The following is an 18,073-nucleotide window of genomic DNA, read 5'->3' as shown; positions in this document are numbered from 1 at the left end:
GGGGCAGGGTGAGCCAGTTCTACCTGCGAATTTTCCTCCTAGCATCCTCAAAGTCCCTGCAGCCTTCATGGCAATGCAAGATGGTCCAAATCCTTCCTCTGAGCCTGGGCTGGGGGCTGCTCCAGACGCAGAAACCTCTCGAAGGCTGGTAGCCCTTGTGTGGGAGCTTCTAAACATGCATAGCTCTAAGTGAAGTACCTGAGGCTTTGAAGGTGTTTGCTTTGAACCCTCTGCTCGCACATCGCTGTTCTTTCCAGGTGCCTGCGCTCACAGAGAGGAGAAGGATAACATTTTCCCCGATGCAAAGCCTGGCAACCTCCGAGACTGCAGCGTGCCATTGATTTTTACCAGCACCTGCGGGGTTTCTTCCATCCGAAGAAGTGGAAGATGAATTTCCTGCAAGAAAAGACGTTATTCATCAGGAAGATGAAAGGTACTTTATTTAACCTATAAGCCACAGTGACTCTAGTAACCTGCATATAGCTAGAAGGCTGATGAGACACATCTCCGGTGCCAGACCCTTGAGACTGTCTGTGTTGGCACGTTTTGTATCACCGCTGCTGCTGCAGGGCTGCCCACATTAGAAAACCCTGCGGGCTTGCCCGGTGGCCGGAGCCTTCCCACTGCTTTCCTCGTCAGGCTGAGTTCTGTATCCTAAATTTCATGAGAGGTGATGCCATGAAGGAGACTGTGTGTTTGTTTGGAAATTATCTTCCTGTAAAATGTATTGCTCTAATGCCTAAGAGGCTGAGGGTGCCGTTTTGTTCTGCTACTCACACCGTACAGTGTAGGTGAGAGGTAAGGAAGATGCAGTCGTGACTTAGTTGGATTGAATATTATAGTAATTGTTTAGTGTGTCCTCCTGCAGGGTCTCTGAGATGAAAGAATCTGTCTAGCGATGGCAAGCTCAGAATATAGGAAAATTCTGCTCTGTTGGGCAGTGCCAGGGTGGATTTCTTTTCTTTTTTTTTTAGCTGAAAGTGCAGCTACTTCAGAGAAAATACCTGCAGGGAGAAAGTGGTGTGAAGGCTTTCTGAGCATGGATTCTCTTGCCTGCTTCCTGGGTGGCTGCTTGGTGTCATTGCTCCTGGAGGGAAGGGGACCCAGAACAAGACTTTGTTACCTGGAGCTGGGCTTGGTGCCCCCAGGATGTGCCTTTGAACACTATAAATGATCTAGGTCAAAAAAGAGACGTTACACGGTGGGCTTTTTGTGTGTTTGGGAAGGGAGGGTTGTTTTTCTGCGTATTTACCAGAGCCTCTGGTTTCTGCAGCAGTGACTGGCACAAGAACAGAGCGAAGCCGATTCTCTCGGGGATGGCACCGTGAAATCCAGCGCAAGGTGAGCAATAATGGTTTTCTCCAGCGTGGTGGTTTGGCAGGGAATAATCCTGCAGCTGGTGCAGGGAGAAGTGTAGGTTGGAAGGGACTTCTGGAGGGCACCTCACCTAAATCCTGCAGAAAGGGCCGACTCTGAAGTCAGATCAGGTTGCTGTCGCTGTATCACTTTTTAGTATCTGTTCTTTTGATCTAACGGGATAATCTGCTTTACAGGCTTTGAGACTTTGTCTTATCCTGCGAAGATACGGTTGTGGGTGTGAATTTTCAGCAGGCAGGAGGAAGTACTTGCTCTAAAAGAAACAAAGTGCAGGCAAAGGGCTGGCCTGGCTGTTCTCTGCTGGGCTGCATTTATGTTTTTTCAGGGCTGAATTGTACTTTTAACACTTGCTGGTGACATGATCTTGGTGCAAGTCACCGGAGCTCAGTCCAGCTACTGAGAATCAGAGCCAGACTGAGACTATCTGGGCACACCACGGTTGTCCCACTGAGTCACAGCTCCAAGCTCCAGAAGTTCCAAATGCTTAATGTGCTAATCCCTTTTGTAAAGATGATGATTGGTATTTTGTGTTTATAATTCTGGGAGGTTTTTTTTCTCACTGCTGTCTCTTTGTTTTTAAGGGTGAACGCCAAGAACATCGCAGAGGATGTTACCACACTACATGATGAAGCATCCTTTTGTTTTTCAGCGTGATGAGTCAAGAACTACAAGCCACAGCTGAGAAAAAACTGAAGAGAAAGGTCTCTGGATTTTGCTTTCAGGCTTGTTTGCTTAGGTTTAATTTAAAAAATAGAGAACACTTGAATTTCCTATAGCCCAAAATCATTAGAAGAGTTGAATGCTCCCTTGAAGAGTGGAGTTGAGTCTTCTCCAGTGTGGGGATCCAGCAGAGCAGCAGTGCTGCCAATTGGGTATTGTTGACCCTTGGTTTCAGTGATGCCTTTTGTCTTCTGCTCTCAGCTCCTGTTCTTACAGAGGACTTAGGCCTTGGATTACTGAGATACATTCAAGTGTTCTCTACTTCTGTAGCTGTGGTAGCAGATGTGGAAGGGGGTTGAGTCCACCCAGCCCTGCAGTACTTCATAGGATGCTTGAAATAGCTTCATGAAGAGAGAGAGAAGCTCCAGCAACCACGTTCTACCCTGGAGGACTTAGACTTGGGCTGACTTCAAAGAGCTGCAGCGTTCTGTGTGGAGATGGCTGTGGCTGCTGCAGTGCCAGGACCCGGCAAAGCTCTAAGTCTGTTAGTTGTGATGAGCTTTCAGCAGCAAGTCCTCTTCGTTATGTACCTATATATATATAGATGTATATAGCTGCTGCTGGGCTGTATGTGCTGCTTGGGTTTTGCTATGGGAGCTGCATAGCCCAGCAGGGCTGACTTGCTCTCTGTTCTGTGCCAATAAAGATGAAGCTGGAACGTGTCTCATGTGCTGGTGTTTGTTCTGGCTGGGGGTCCTGGGGCAGCTCTCAGGGCGCTGGGGTGGAGTGGGGCTTCTCCTTCCAATTGGGATTTAGAGTTCAGGTTGTAGTGGGAGTTAGACTTCAGTTTTGATTGGTATTTAGTTTATAGTTTTGATTAGGTTTTAATTTTTATTTGGTTTTGAGTTTTGATTGGTCATAAGTTCTGAAATTTGGTTGGTTGTTGGCTTTGAATTCTGATTGGTTGAAACTTTTCCTGTTCATGGTGAGTTCTGATTGGTTGAGTGTTTTGATTGACAACTGGTTCTGAATTCTGATTGGTTGAAACTTTTGCTTTCCTGCTCATGGTGAGTTCTGATTGGTTGAGTGTTTTGATTGACAGCTGGTTCTGAATTCTGATTGGTTGATAGTTTTGAATACTGATTGGTTGATAGTTTTGATTGACAGCTGGTTCTGAATTCTGATTGGTTGAAACTTTTGCTTTCCTGCTCATGGTGAGTTCTGATTGGTTAAGTGTTTTGATTGACAGCTGGTTCTGAATTCTGATTGGTTGATAGTTTTGAATACTGATTGGTTGACAGTTTTGATTGACAGCTGATTCTGAATTCTGATTGGTTGAAACTTTTGCTTTCCTGCTCATGGTGAGTTCTGATTGGTTGAGTGTTTTGATTGACAGCTGGTTCTGAATTCTGATTGGTTGATAGTTTTGAATACTGATTGGTTGATAGTTTTGATTGACAGCTGATTCTGAATTCTGATTGGTTGAAACTTTTGCTTTCCTGCTCATGGTGAGTTCTGATTGGTTAAGTGTTTGGATTGACAGCTGGTTCTGAATACTGATTGGTTGATAGTTTTGAATACTGTTTGGTTGACAGTTTTGATTGACAGCTGATTCTGAATTCTGATTGGTTGAAACTTTTGCTTTCCTGCTCATGGTGAGTTCTGATTGGTTGAGTGTTTTGATTGACAGCTGGTTCTGAATTCTGATTGGTTGATAGTTTTGATTGACAGCTGATTCTGAATTCTGATTGGTTGAAACTTTTGCTTTCCTGCTCATGGTGAGTTCTGATTGGTTAAGTGTTTGGATTGACAGCTGGTTCTGAATTCTGATTGGTTGATAGCTTTGATTGACAGCTGATTCTGAATTCTGATTGGTTGATAGTTTTGAATACTGATTGGTTGATAGTTTTGATTGACAGCTGATTCTGAATTCTGATTGGTTGAAACTTTTGCTTTTCTGCTCATGGTGAGTTCTGATTGGTTGAGTGTTTTAATTGACAGCTGGTTTTGAATTCTGATTGGTTGGTGGTGGTGATACTTTTTTAATGCTGTTTTGGGGGTTTTTTTTGATTGGTTTCTGGGTTTGGGGTATTGTGGTTTTTTTTTAATTGGTGGGGGAGGCTTGTGTGATTTGTTTTAATTGTTTTTTTGTCTTTGTTATTTCAGGTTTATGGTTTTTTTCTTCAACGTTGTGGGGTTTTTTAATTGCTTTAAAGCTATTTTCTATTTTAACTCCACCAAATTAAGAGACATGATGCAATTAGTTGTTTTAAGTCATCTTTTACTTTGAATCTTCTCCACTTACAGCTGTGCCCTATTGAATCACAGCAACAAGACAAAGTATATAGCACTTAGAACAAAACATGCAATACAATAAAAACGATCTGTCAAACTAAGAACTAAACCCCAGAGTGTTACAGTCACATTTGTCCATCCAGGGCTGGCTGAAGACAGGACAGGCTCCTGCGCTTAAGCCTGGTCCAAAATATAAACAAGTTTCTCTATAAAATTCATCAAGTCATACATGAGCTCATAAAAGTCACAGCCCCTGAGCTCAAGGGATAGCTTAATTAGCTAATTGATTAATTAACTGCTACAAAGTTGTGAGGTGCATCTCCAGTCCTTGGTCTTCTTGCCAGTTGGAGCTAAACTTTACCTGCACTTTGCTACAAAACAAACCTTAACTGTAGACATAACACATGCAGAATAACTCAGTTTTCCTTCAGTCTATAAGGAAAACCAGCAGCATAGCTTTCTCTGTTCTTCTTCCTTGAGTCCTCTTGGAAAGATGAGGGAGATACACCAGTATTGTTCTCTTGCCCTCTTCTCCCCTTGCGTCTTCCAAAGGCTCCTGGAACAGAGATTTAATGCAGCATTACCATAAAGCAAAACTGCAGTAAAAAAATTCAACCTGAAGAAAAACACCCAAAGCCCCACAAACCCCCCCAAAACCACAAGTTAAACACAGAAAAAACACACCCCCAAATCACAACTTAAACAACAACAGCCAAAAAACAACACTCCCCAAACCCCGCAACTTAACACCTCCCAGACATCCCTAAAAGAACACAAGTTCAGCCCTAGAAAACCACAACTTTCAAACCTAAAACACACCTGGCTGTGTAATTACAAGATCTAAGAAAAGAATTTTGAATTAAACTAAGTCAGTTTCATTGTAATAAGAGTTTTTAAACACAAAACTGTCTTTAGGTGGCACCGTTGGGGCCCAAGCTGCAGCTCGGACCCAGATATCCACAAGCTGTGTAACACCTTGTCCACATAATAAGAAATTCAAAAAGGTGGGGTTTAATCCATTGGGTTGTAAATAGAGCCTTCCCATGAGGAGCAAACTGAGCTGCACTATATCCATCAGCTGCCAATAAGCCCACAAGGTAAAAAAACCAACCAAAACCCAACAAACCAGACGTTTTCTCAACTCTTGCACATCAGTTACGATACTCACCGGGTGACAGAGCAGCTGAAGTGACATAGGGAGCAGTAGTGGCACATCCTGAGCAGTCGGGTCAGCGACAGAGATGTAGCACAAAGACACTGCAAATCAAGGGAAAATAGTAAGTTATCTAATAGATTCCCAAAAATAAACCAGCTTTCTAAGCCCACAATTCAAAGTAGAAACTACATTTTATTTCCCAACAGTGTCACCCTCTGTCTAGAGAGACGAGGAGCAAGTGAAGTCACTGGAGGCAAATAAAACCAGCTACTGTTCTTTCAGCAGTTATGGAAATCTATTATACTTAATAAAAGCTATTCCAGTTTTTTTATACAATATTAAGGGCTTGAGCTGCGTTTTCAATCAGTGCTGACAACTCATCATTTAATATTCCAGGTATTTCATGCTCATCCCCTCACCACAATATCACCACGCATGGGTATTTCCACCCAGCACATGCAACCAAACCAGATTCTCAAGAAGGAAAGTCCTAACAAGAATAATAAGCATTAGCACAATCTTTCTTAATATTTACCCAACCACTAAGCCAGAACCTGCAAAGATAAGCCTGACTCCTACTGCAGTTAGGGAATTCGAGCATGACCTTGGGTTTGTTTGGCATACTAAGGACTAACGTTTGACTGGATTTTAGCAATTGCACACAATCAAACTTCTTTATGGAAAACAGTGGGATGAGTAATTACAAACTCATGGGACTCCGCTATATGGGAATATTAGTGCACATGTGTATCCTGCCCATGAATTTTGGGTGAGATTTGAGTTACGTATAGAGGATGCATAAGCATGTGCTGCTTACTGTTGGTATTCAAATCATTTGAGTTAATAGGCAAGAAGTGCACTAAGATTGAAAGAAAAGTTCTTGAAGATATAAGTGACCTACAAAATCCAGTTGTGCACTGAACGGCAGTTGCAGGAAGTTTGGAAACAAAATTCACTAATTCAACCAAATTAGTGGCACTTAAAGCACCAATTTCAGCTCCTCTTTAAACCATGAATCTCTGGCAAGTCTCTCAGTAATAAAAATAAGAAATATTGCATACCAGTGCTATTGTACATCTCACAACCAGCTCCTCTGGGCTGCCCCTGGCACTGGCCAGCAGCAGAGGGCTTGTGGAAAGGGGAAATCTTGCATCTCTGCCTTCCCGTGATCTCACAGCCCTGACTTAGACCTCACTGACTGACTTAAATCTGAAGCACAAGTGTCCCTGTTCCTTCTGAGCGCTCCAGCACACACACACAGCTCAATCCACTCCCTGCTCTAATTGTGCAGCAGAGAGCGTTTGCTGTTAGAAACACCGGCCTTAGTGTTTCTGTGTGATAACAGACAGGAAACAAAGATAAAAAGCAGGTACAGAATTACCTGAGCCCCTGGCTCCTGCTGGACCACTCGGTTAAACGTTAACAACTTGTTAATATGTGGATTGGTGTAGAAATGTGGCTTCACTTTCTGGCCAAGGGATTTCTGGGAGATCAGAGGCTATACAAAAGAAAATCTGCATTGCTGTCACCTCCCTGGGGACCAAGAGCACAAATAAACCACTGAGGCTTCACAAGAAATCCAAAACAATGCTACATCAGCAGGGGAACGGCATCACCTAGGTCTGAGTGTAATAATGAGGTCCTCAATAATTAAACCCACCTTGGAGAGGTGGGGTAGTAACGGAGTAGGATGTCACAGCTCTGTACCCCAAACCCTATTGCAGGGTCCCCGTCTCTGTCCATAGCCCACCAGCAGCATGGACAGCAACAGTTTTGGGTGGAAAGCGCAGGTTTTCCTGCTCAATAACCCTGTGCCTCCTCGACGAGCTTTGTTACCTTCCAGCTTCAATAGGAAAGAGCATTTTGGGGTTGAAGAGGGTATCGATTCCACACGCTAGCTGGGAACTGCTCTACAAATGCAATCACAGCCACAACAATCTAATTTCTTCTTTCTAGGCTATTGACCCAACAGACGTCAGTCATATCTCAAATATGGGGCACCTCCGTCACCCAGGTAGACGACAGGTAAATTTGCTTGCCCCGTTCAAAGAAAACCTTGTGCTTTAGGCTCGATGCAATCACACTGAGCTTGTTAAAACACACAGCTAAATTATCAGTAACTATTTGCTCTTATTTGCATTTATTCAGGGAAAGAAGAAACATCCCCACTACAGACCTACATTTTAAGTAGCAAAGGCCTCAGTAAGAGGGATTCAGTGTTTCCAGGGCAAGAAAAAAAAGCAGGAAAAATGTAACATTAGTTGATAAAAGGGATTTTTTTTCCCCTTTGTTTTCAATGAAAGTGCAGTACATTGGGTTATAACCCATGCACCAAGCTCCCCGTTAATGGCAGCTCATCTCTAACGAGTTGACCCAAGGACCTTGCTTCTTATCCCGGGGGGGTTATTAATAACCAGAGCACATGGGAAGCTCTGGCACAGGAGATCCACAGCAACTTAAAGGCACCAGATCCTGCAGAAAACATTGGTCCCAGAATGCCAGCCTGCTTTACATACCAAAATTACAGTCCTCTGAGGGGGGTGGCAAACGGGGGAGCCCAAAATGCTGCTCTTGCCTTTGGTTTCTGTGCTCCTCAAGGTCCTTTCTTGACAGCAGCACGAAGCATTGGTTTCCTGCCAGCCCTGCTCCAAAAGGACAAAGAACAATAATTAGAAAAATTAAAGATAAAATAGATAATAATAATAATAATAATAAACATATATACAAAGTGTTCACTCTTCTGGGGACCTCCTGTGGGGCTGGGATGTGCAACTGCTAAGCCAGGGTGGGCTTTTCTTTCCTTCTTGATGTTTTGGAGTAGTGCAGATCAGCAGCAAGGTGTTCACACTGTCTTCTTCACATCTTCAGGGAGGAGGAGAGCAAAAGTATTAACAGATAATGATAATAACGCTGTTTGTGCTCCCCGTTCAAAGGACACAGCACCAGCGTTTTAAGTGTTGATGGTGAACTTAGTGATTAACTTACTCTTCGTTCACTAATCCTGCTTAACGATGTTTCTTAAATCAGGTTTGGATCTCGATGGCAGGAAGCGTCTCCCTGTGCTGTTCTGCTGCAAACCACGTGAAGGACCTCAGGGAAAATAAAACTGAAAACCAACACATCCCCCTGGACATGAAGCACAAAGTGACACTGAGTGAAAGGGTTTGATTAATCCTCTCAGCTTCTGATGAAAAACAAGCAGGAAAGCAGCCACGTGCTGGTGCTAATGGGGAAAAAAACCCTTTTTGCCCATCAACCCCTTTTTCAGGGCAGATTTGGCCACATTAAGTTGCACATGGTCCCATCCCTCTGACATTTCATCCACCCCCCAAAGCATTTTGAAGCCGGACATCGCCTTAACTATGCCTTCAATCTCCAGGCGTCGCATTCAAGAGATCCATCGAGGTCGTTAATTAAAGTCCTTTATTGGTGATCATGGATACTCATTAAGCTTTGTACAAAAACCCCCTCCATTAACACCAAAGTGAGCGACAGGAACCGGGAGCTTCGAAAGCCGGTTTGGCGCCTTTCTGTACAAGCAGAAGCAAAAACAATATTAAAAAAAATAGCCAAATCAGCCGCACAAGTTGGACTGGGCCAGCAGAGCAGTCCTGCAGTTCACAGCCCGAGCTGCACCAGAGAGAAGTTAAAAATTGCCCCCCAGATGAGCCTGGTTTGCAGAGGATGCACAGGGAAGGCTTCACATCTCCTGCCGTGCAGCGTCTTCGGGGTCCCGCCTCCCGCTTCTGATGCTCCGCGGTTTACCAAGAATAATTAAAAACCTCATCTCAAGAGCTCTAAGCCAGCAGGGAAGATGTTTTCACGGCCTCATTTGTCGTCCGAGGGGCTCTCCGGCAGCAGGGCACCGGAGCTCTTGCTGCTTTTGCGGATGCACATGCCGCAGTCCAGCTCCACGTCAATGTCCCCGAATTTCAGCTGGCAGTTCTCATTGCAGCTGCAGGAGAGACAGTGACAATTTAAGTATTGCTGTCGGTCCCCCCAGCTTGTGCACGGTGCCGGGACCCCCCTTGTCACCCACGTACCAGCGTGAAGCAGCGGAGTTTGCTGCCAGGACGGCAAGAACGCCAGCGTAGTGCCAGCAGAAACACACGGTGAGGAAGGCGAAGTTGCTGCGGTCAGTCTGGTCCCAGCCTGGTCCTCCCCATGGAGGGGACAGCACGAACCCGATCTGGTCACAGATGGAAGAGACGTCGGGCATCACCACATTTAACCATCATAGAGAAGCAAGGAGGCGTGTGCTATCTCCATCATGCTGGTTCTAAGCCTCATGTCCTCCTCTTATTTTTTAAGATATTCCAAGCAGTTTATAAGTTTAACCCCAAAAGTTGTGCTGTAAGGGCAGAGCAGCCCCCCAACGCTTACTTTCCTGGGGGCAAAGCCCATTAGGATGTGCACTGACCTGCCAAAGCCAAGAGCCCTGGAGAAGGAAGGAGCTGGTCCTGAAGATCTCCAGGATGATGTGGTCACGGAGAAACACCTCCAGGAGGGCACAGAGGGCTCCAGCAAAGACAGCAATGGCCAGCAAGGAATGCACGTGGTGGTCCAGCGCGGCATCACTGTCATCACGGAAGCAGAAGAGCAAACCTACCAAGATTCAGGTTGTGTTGGTAAAGGATGCTCTGGGATGCCCCAACCCATATCCAGGCACCGCATGCGATTCACCTTCAATGAACAGAGCCACAGAGAGCGAGAGCCGATCTAATCCAGGCGGCAGCTTAAGCGGGGAATGCGAGACGATGTCCACAATGCCAGAGAGGAGGAAGAAGAGGTACATGGTGGTGTAGTGCCAGTGGGTGAGGTCCGTCCAGCTGTGCGTCTTGGGGCTGTACAGCTGCAGGTGGGGACCGGCCGGCACAAACTGCTCCACCAGTATCCCTGGATTAGAGAGCACAAGTCTTTGTGATGGTGAAGTCAGAGCAGTGTTTGTCCAAAGGAACAGTGGCCAGGTCCATCACAGAGCATGCCACCAGAGCGTCCCCAAGCCCACAGCTGTTTTCCACCACAAACAGCCCCTGTTTCGTGGGAGAGAGCAGCTGCAGCACCAGTAGATATCAGGGCATACTCATCATCTTACCTGCTAGAGCAAAGAAAGCTTTGACCGCCCCTTCGAAGACTTCCACGCGCTGGACCTCTTGGCTCGGCTGGCTCTCCGCATTCGCTTTCCGCCTGAGATACTTCAGTGGGTATCGCACAGACCACCAGAAACCAAAAATGAAGAAGCAAGTGCCCCGGAGGGCACTGCCGAGGAAAGTCGTTGGCATTGTCCTCGCTTGCTGGACCTGCAAGGACAAACAGGGTCTGGGGACCAACCCCAAGTGTCCCCAGGAGAGGTGTCAGGCTGCTCAGCATCCCTAGGGAGCTGCATCCCAACAGAGCAGGTGTGCACAGCTCTGCCATCAGCTGCGAACAGGTAACACCAGATATGTGACATCACCACAGAGAAGCTGCCACCCTGCCCCACTCTATATATGCATATACATATTGATATGTGTGGTTGCACACCTATAATCATCAGGACTTCATCGTGCAAGAGAAAAACACATTAGCACCCAAGAAAGCATAATAGCTACACGCTATTAGAAGAGGAACCATAACAAAGCTCTTTTGCTAATAAAAAGCAACACGACAATTATTTCCTCGGAACATCAGCTCCCTCCCAACTAGATAATTACCAGGGCGTGAATCCAGCCCGCGTGTTCAGCACCTCCAGCCAACAGAGGCTTTGCTGGACCCGCAACAGGAGGAGGGAGCAACCCAGGAACCACTGCCATCCCCAAAAGGAGTCTCATGCACGTTCCACACAACCTCTGAGTCGCACACGAGCAGCAGTTCGACACAAGGGGAAGGAGATTTCATCTCCTGTGGGAAGAGCTCAAGGACTGAAGGCACAAAAACGGCCTTTGAGCTAAGCTGGACCAATGCCACCAAGTACCAGCAAGGATGGAGAGGAGCAAATTTATATCCTACAAAGTGTTTAAGCCCAAACGCAAATTGTTGAAAAAAAATCCCAGAGCAGCAAACACAGAAGGGAATAAGTCATAATCTAGGTGCTTGTAGCGGCGAGCTTTAGATATCACCTTGCAAAGGTCTTGTTTCCTCCAGCAAGACCTCTCTCCTTGCTCTCTGTAGGCATCTACCACCTAAGGAGGTCTCAATCTTTCTGGTCCTTTTCTACAGCTCAGATGTCCACAGAAAAAGACATTACTCATCCCCAAGCTACCACACCAACCTGCCCTTGCGTCACAAAATCACATCCTCGCTGTGTTTATAAATACCAAAGCGAATTGCAGGAGGCTGGACAAACAACTCCAGCACGTTCTCCAAGTCCTCCCACACTAGAAAGTAATTAGGTGCTGCAAAAATAAGGGTCGGATGAGGCACAGCAAGTGCCTGAGGTGAGGGAGAGCTCCGCTCAGAACTGTTTACACCACATTAAGGCTTCCTTTCAGGAGGGAAGTTCCTACATAGCCTTTCATGCAGATGAGAAACGCCCCATCCCAGGTGCTGTTTCAGGGCTCACTGATGGATTTCCGCTCTATTTTGGATGTCTACATTAGGGTGAGATGGCTCCTGCCCCATGTCTTCCCTGATTATAGCCTGGACACCCAGTCCAGGGCACATATCTTCCCTGCACAGACATCCACACGCTGAAGTGACTGAGAACAAATGCACAATTGCGTGATGTATAATCAGATTTAACCGTTGTCCTACAGGGACTGTGACTGCAAGGACAACAGCCCAGAGCTGGGGTCAGGAGTGCACCCTGATCAAGATACACAGCAGGAACATTAACTTGACATCTTATCCCTAACGTTCTGTGAGTAATAGGAATAGAGACATCCCGGTGACCAGAAATGACAAGTGACACAACCCACCTGCAGCCCCAAGACACAGCAGCATCAAGGGATTTATCACCCTGCATCCACCGGGCATCCTGGGGCATCTCCCACTTTGCAGAGATGCCCCAAACCCACCCTTCTGTCGAACAGCAGCTTGGATAAGGCCCACGCAAAAAAAACCCACACCTTATTTTTAAAAAACAGCCACTATTTTGCAATAAAAAGACACGTTTCCAAGCAACAGTCCACTCACACGGCTCGCATATTCCAGAGACAGAAAAACAACCTCCCCACGTCCACACAGCCCAAACCTGGTACCTCTCACCAGCCCCAGCATTCGAGTCCATGCTCACATAAAAGCTGATTAAGCTCCAAGTGAGCTGCAGCCAGGTTATTTATTTTTCCTGCGAGCCGGTTTGTCTGTCAGAGGACTTGAAATACGGCTGCAGTCATAAGTTATTATCCAAGCCGCCCTTCTCCCTCCACAGCTTCCAGCCTGCAATGCTTTTGCTCAATAACCACACAGGAGCTGCCATCTCCCCGTACGGCACCTCAGCAGCCTTGTTTCTACCCAATTTCCAGGTTGTTCCCCCCAGAGCCATCACAGATCCAGCTTTTAGCTCCACACGGGGACTTGTTTCTGCTGATACAGGTGCTGCCAGAAGGATGCTGCGCGGATGCAGGAGCATCCCCTATGAGCACCCATGGGTGCAACCACCTGCCTGGCAGGGAGAGCATCATCCCAAGACAAGCTCAGCACCTGGCTGTGCACATTTGGAGGGTCGTCTCTTTGTTTCTCCTCACTACCCAGGCACATCTCTCTTGTGCCAACAGCCTTCACCCAACAGAAAAGGCACAAGCTCCATCTCCTGCTAATCTTCTGCCATCGATGAACTTCCAAAACCTCACAAGTACCCAAAAAAAGAGCTAAAAATACAGATTGCCAGCAGAATGCAGCACTTCCCCCGTCACCACACTAAATCTTTGTCTTGCAGAGACGGACTCTCCCCACATCCCCTCTTCCCAAGCACAAGCAGCCGTGTCCGTCCCATCACAGCTGCTCACCAATGTATTTCTCTCTATGAAGAGTCCACCTGTGGCTCCTGCCCGTCCTTCTTCCAGCTCCAGATGTGGCAAAAAGGAGCAGTTATTGCCGAGGAGAGGCAGATAAAGGGAGAAGCCACCCCAGGGAGGTGGCCCTCAGACAGGATGTTTAGAGCCAAACACCCTGCGGGCCGGTTCAAAGTGGTGCTGAGTCAACCAGCTTTCACAACCCGGGACACCTCGTGTCTGCTATTAACAAAAAAAAAAAAACTCCTAGAGTTTGCCACAAAAATCAGGAAGAGCAGCCAACTCCCGTTCCTATGGCAACAAGGTGTATTCCATGATTATGTTGGTTTTTTTGGGGGAAGAAGCCGAGAAGAGACAAGGCTACAGCATCGCCCGATGTGGCCGGGCTCTGCCATCTCCAAACTGGGCTGGGAAGTACACAACAAACCTCTTAGGAGTGTCTTATACACAAAGTGATCGCAGGCAGGAGAATTTTGGGCCAGGAGCTTGCAAACCAGATCAAATCCTTTGTGAGCACCATCGCCCAGCCCACTGCAACCAAGAGGAGGGGGATGATGACCTGCCGTCCCCAAAATATAGGGGTTGGCAGGACACAGCAGCCTGTTTCCGCTCCTTTTTACCCTTCTCACAAGCACCCACAAACACAAGCACTCCAGACCTGCTGCACACCCATTCCCAGCACCTCACCAGCTGCATAGATGAGCAACACAAGTCCCTCTTTACAAATAAATACGTTCCCTCCAAAGCACTGAGTCGATGGTGCAGACACACTCTGGAGCCCCATTCAACCCTCCGACCACCTGAGGACCATTAATAACCTCTCGGTGCATTCCCAACTCAGGATTTCTCCAGGTTGCAAGCACATGCACGTATCTCCTCATGCAACCAAACAGCAACCCCAGCAGGACCACAGGATAAGCCATGCCCAGCCTCGCCAAGAGCCATACGCAAGCCAGCACCCCAAGGCTGGAATAACACCGAAGCAAAGCAGCCTGCACAACCCTCCCCAAGGTGATGGGCTGTTCTCCAGCACAGCCAAAGCCACGAAGCCATAGCCAGGAGCTTTTTATTTTCCTTCCCATTATCTCCGTATCAGCAACTAGGAGGAAGGACGGAAAACACAGACCTGGCACACAGCCGTGCTGTACACCCATTGCTCACCTCCAAAGGCACTCAGGGAGCAAAACGCTTTTACACATGTGCAAAAAGTTTCTGTAACATCATTAACAAATGGAGTTCCACAAACAAAGGCAGTTTCACCCAAAATAAAGCTCTAGGAGCTTGCTACCACATTAAGCCGAAGCACAGAGAGAGAAATGCAGCCCCCGTAGGAGCTTTTCATTACAGACCTACCCTAAAAAATAACACAGAAAAACAAAAAGCATGTACCTTTCTTGCTGGGAAAAGAGTAGAAACACCACCAGGGACTTATTAGCAGCTCAGTTTGCCTTTCTGCAGCCACCCCGCTCTCTCCAAACCTTTACCCCAAAAGGCAACTTAGCACAAAGCTGCTTCCCAAGCAGCATGAGCCAGATTCTCAAGGCAAACGGGCAAACACAAAGCGGAAGGGCAGCAGCTGAAAAGGGAGAGGAGGAAACCAGGCCCAGGTGAAGCCCATCTGCTCAGGGGCTGCAGGTGCCTTTTCCCCTGGATTTTAAAGGGCCAGCAAAAAATAAAGCCCACAGAGAGTGTTTCATATTAAAAGGGCAATTTATATTAAAATACCTGCTGATCAAACAGTGAAAAAAAGTTTTAAGCATGTGAAATACTTGAGGAAAGGGAGTTTCCAAGCATCTTAAGCCACCCCCCAATAAAAATGAGGGTGAAACTGTGACAATTTGCAGGGAACAACAGCCTGATGGGGGGTACACCGAGAGTGGCAAATCCCCCCCAAGTCACACACAGAATCACTAAAATCACTGCGGGATGAGACTCCATTACAGATCTTTAGCTGAGGTTTGGAGTATGATGGGATTGTACCAGCACACGCCTGCCTTCCTCTTCCTCCCGGAGAGACTGAGATCTGTGCCCTAAACACTCTGTTGTATTTGATTTCTTTTTTTTCATTATTTTTCATGTTTTTCGTCAGCTGTACTTGCAGCATCCTCTCCCCGAAGAGCATCATCGGCCTCGGCGCTAATGAGAAAACGCGATAATGTTCGCCTGCTTCCTGGGGGTGGTGGGAGGCACAATCTAATTAAAGGTTTGCCAGCAGCTCAAGCGCTGCAGATGGATGGTTGTTCGGGAAGTGCAAAGGATTATTATTATTATTGTTATTATTATGACAAATGCTAACACCGGCTTTCATCAACAGGCAGCAAGAGGAGGTGAAGCAGGCGGGATAAGCACAGGCTGGGCTTGTTCTGCTGCCCACACCATCCTTTGAGCCTGACATAAACCCGGGAAGGGTGGCAGGGACGGATCCTAGATCCTATCTCCGCTCAAGCTTGTGGTCAGGCTGGGCCAGAATCCTTGATGAAGGGCTTGTCTGGAGGAAGAGCTGGCTGCCAAGGTATTTGGCTGGGTTCCTTTGCAGGTTGGATATGAGCATCGTGAGGGTCGGCAGCTCCTTCCTGCCTCCCTCACTTATTTTGGGAATACCAGCAGTACCCCCGCCTTGAGCAACAGCGCCCAAAAACATCAAGCTGAACACAAGACAAAAACCACCCCCGAAACAGCATCATATCCATTTAAATCCAGCTGTGAATATGGTGACAAGTACAACCCCGCTGCACCACCAGTGGGTCCAGTGCAAAGTTTCAAGACGCTATCTGATAATCCAGTTTGCAGGGTGAAAAACATAATCCGAGCCGACTGGTGGCTATTAAAGTTGTGTTAAAGGCAATACTGCCTTTAGGACTATCCTGCCAAGTCTATCACACAAGAATAAATGTGAGGGCGGCTTGTGATTGTACCTCACTATATATTATAATAAACCATCTCTGCACAACTCACCGAGCAACCTCCACACCCTCGCTTGGGTCCCTAAGCTGTTTACAAATGTGGGTTTTAGCTGCAACGGAAATCCTTAATTCTCTCCCAGAAATCCCAGCACCTGTATTTTCTCCCTTAATCACAGGCTGGATCTCTCCTCCTTCACTGACCTTCATACCTGGGGAAAGAATGTGCTCCCGAGTGGGAAAACAAATTAGCAAGCGCTATATTGACAGTCCTGGGATGTTTGTAGGAGCGGGGAGTTAATGAGGCGGAATGAAACTATTCCAGACACCACGGGCCACCAAGGGGAACAGCGTTTTGTGGCCACGACAGGGGACAAAGCAAAACCTCGGGGTGAAAGGAGACGGCGACTCGATGAAGAGCGGCCGCATGGAATTAAATAAACACCCCCCATCACCTTCAAAAGCACGGAGTGATTTTATAAACCAAGGACAGCTCTAATCTCGGATGGAAATAACCTCTGATTTTTGGGGGTGGCTGCAACCTGGAGCTGGTTCCTGCACATCCAGCTTTGCCACCTGGTGCTGCCCTCGTGTGGTTGTTTAATGGAAATAGTGATGCTTGGGTGGTTTTCCACAAGAAAATAACGCAGATATAATTCCGAGCAACATGCAAGGCCTTTTTGTTGTTTAATTAAGCTGATTTCTGTCGCACAGCACAGTAGGTAACTCAGCTTGTCACCTTGCAAACAGGGTTTTTTCTGCAAAAGTGCTTTTTCGAGAGGAATTGGTGCCGTTTCACAAAACTATTCCACTTGGCAGAAAAGAAATATCTGCAAAACGCTCACCGTGTTCTGCAGTTACAACTCATGAGGTGTAATTGTGCGGCGTTTATCAAATGGATTTATGGAGATGTTTTGCTGTGCTGCTTAATTCTCCTCAACCGAGCCTGTTTGCACCCCCGATATCCAGCCCTGTGATGGAAATGTAGGAACGGCATTCAAGGAGAATCTTTATAGAGGTGTTAATGAGCAACAAAATCCAGGTGTAGCCCCTTCAGTGTGCAACGGGCTCTTTGCACAAGGAGAAAGGGTGTTAAAAGATGAGAGAGATAGATATAGGTATATAAACATATGTATATATACAGAGAGAGAGAGAGAGAGAGATAGATGATAGATAGATATAGATAGATATAGATATAGATATAGATATAGATATAGATATAGATATAGATATAGATATAGATATAGATATAGATATAGATATAGATATAGATATAGATATAGATATAGATGATAGATATAGACAGATAGATAGATTTAGATAGATGATACATAGATAGATAAAGATAGATAGATAGAGATAGATAGATAGATATAGACGATACATAGATAGATAGATGATAGATAGAGACGATTGATAGATAGATAGAGATAGACGATAGATAGATAGATAGATAGACAGATAGATAGATAGATAGATAGATAGATAGATAGATAGATATTTTTTTAATCCCTGTACTCACTACTGGCATATTTTCCTTCTATCTAGGTGACATTTCCAGTCACTTTTTGCAAGAAATTAGCTGGCAAAGGTAGGCTAACAACAAAACTTGTCCCTGTTTCGTCTCGCTTTCCAAGCCGAGGGGTTTATTTTCAAGGGAAAACTGGGACGTTTTGTGAATCCCTGCTGCTCAGCCGTGTATCTTACAGCTCTCCAGGCTTTGCAGGTCTGAGGGATGGATTTGTCTAAGCTAT

At 46.3% G+C, this 18,073-nt stretch overlaps 1 protein-coding gene and 1 long non-coding RNA gene across 4 annotated transcripts; one reads left to right on the top strand and one right to left on the bottom strand.

Annotated features, from left to right (window-relative positions):
* The first annotated feature begins 439 nt into the window (after positions 1-439).
* On the top strand, positions 440-2,759 carry LOC110364511 (uncharacterized). The gene is made up of 2 exons (XR_002423350.2): positions 440-1,341; positions 1,959-2,759. It is a non-coding gene; the product is annotated as an uncharacterized LOC110364511 (long non-coding RNA).
* Positions 2,760-8,893: 6,134 nt separating this feature from the next.
* LOC102086318 (transmembrane protein 45B) lies at positions 8,894-13,568 on the bottom strand. 3 transcript variants are annotated; one of them, XM_065040437.1, is made up of 6 exons: positions 13,414-13,568; positions 10,584-10,807; positions 10,172-10,384; positions 9,909-10,093; positions 9,532-9,677; positions 8,894-9,443 (listed from the first exon to the last, which is right to left on the bottom strand). In XM_065040437.1, the coding sequence occupies exons 2-6, from the start codon at positions 10,768-10,770 to the stop codon at positions 9,317-9,319; spliced, it is 858 nt and encodes a 285-aa protein (XP_064896509.1). In that variant the 5' UTR covers positions 10,771-10,807; positions 13,414-13,568; the 3' UTR covers positions 8,894-9,316. The 3 variants fall into 3 exon arrangements, with proteins under 3 accessions (XP_064896509.1, XP_064896510.1, XP_064896508.1); XM_065040438.1 differs by having other exon boundaries at positions 10,584-10,788; XM_065040436.1 differs by lacking the exon at positions 13,414-13,568 and adding an exon at positions 11,587-11,657.
* Between the last annotated feature and the right edge of the window lie 4,505 nt (positions 13,569-18,073).

Source organism: Columba livia, chromosome 24, assembly GCF_036013475.1.
Source record: "Columba livia isolate bColLiv1 breed racing homer chromosome 24, bColLiv1.pat.W.v2, whole genome shotgun sequence".
Classification (NCBI taxonomy): Eukaryota; Metazoa; Chordata; class Aves; order Columbiformes; family Columbidae; genus Columba; species Columba livia.
The sequence above is the reverse complement of the archived record's forward strand: the minus strand, read 5'-3'. Positions and strand labels throughout refer to the sequence as shown.

Coding starts and splice junctions, on each gene's coding strand:
- LOC102086318 (XM_065040436.1), bottom strand. CDS start 11,642: ATGCCTACAGAGAGCAAGGAGAGAGGTCTTGCTGGAGGAAACAAGACC. Junction 10,808..11,586: donor GGAAACAAGACCTTTGCAAG/GTGATATCTAAA, acceptor GTTGGTCCCCAG/ACCCTGTTTGTCCTTGCAGG. Junction 10,094..10,171: donor TGTGGCTCTGTTCATTGAAG/GTGAATCGCATG, acceptor GAATCTTGGTAG/GTTTGCTCTTCTGCTTCCGT.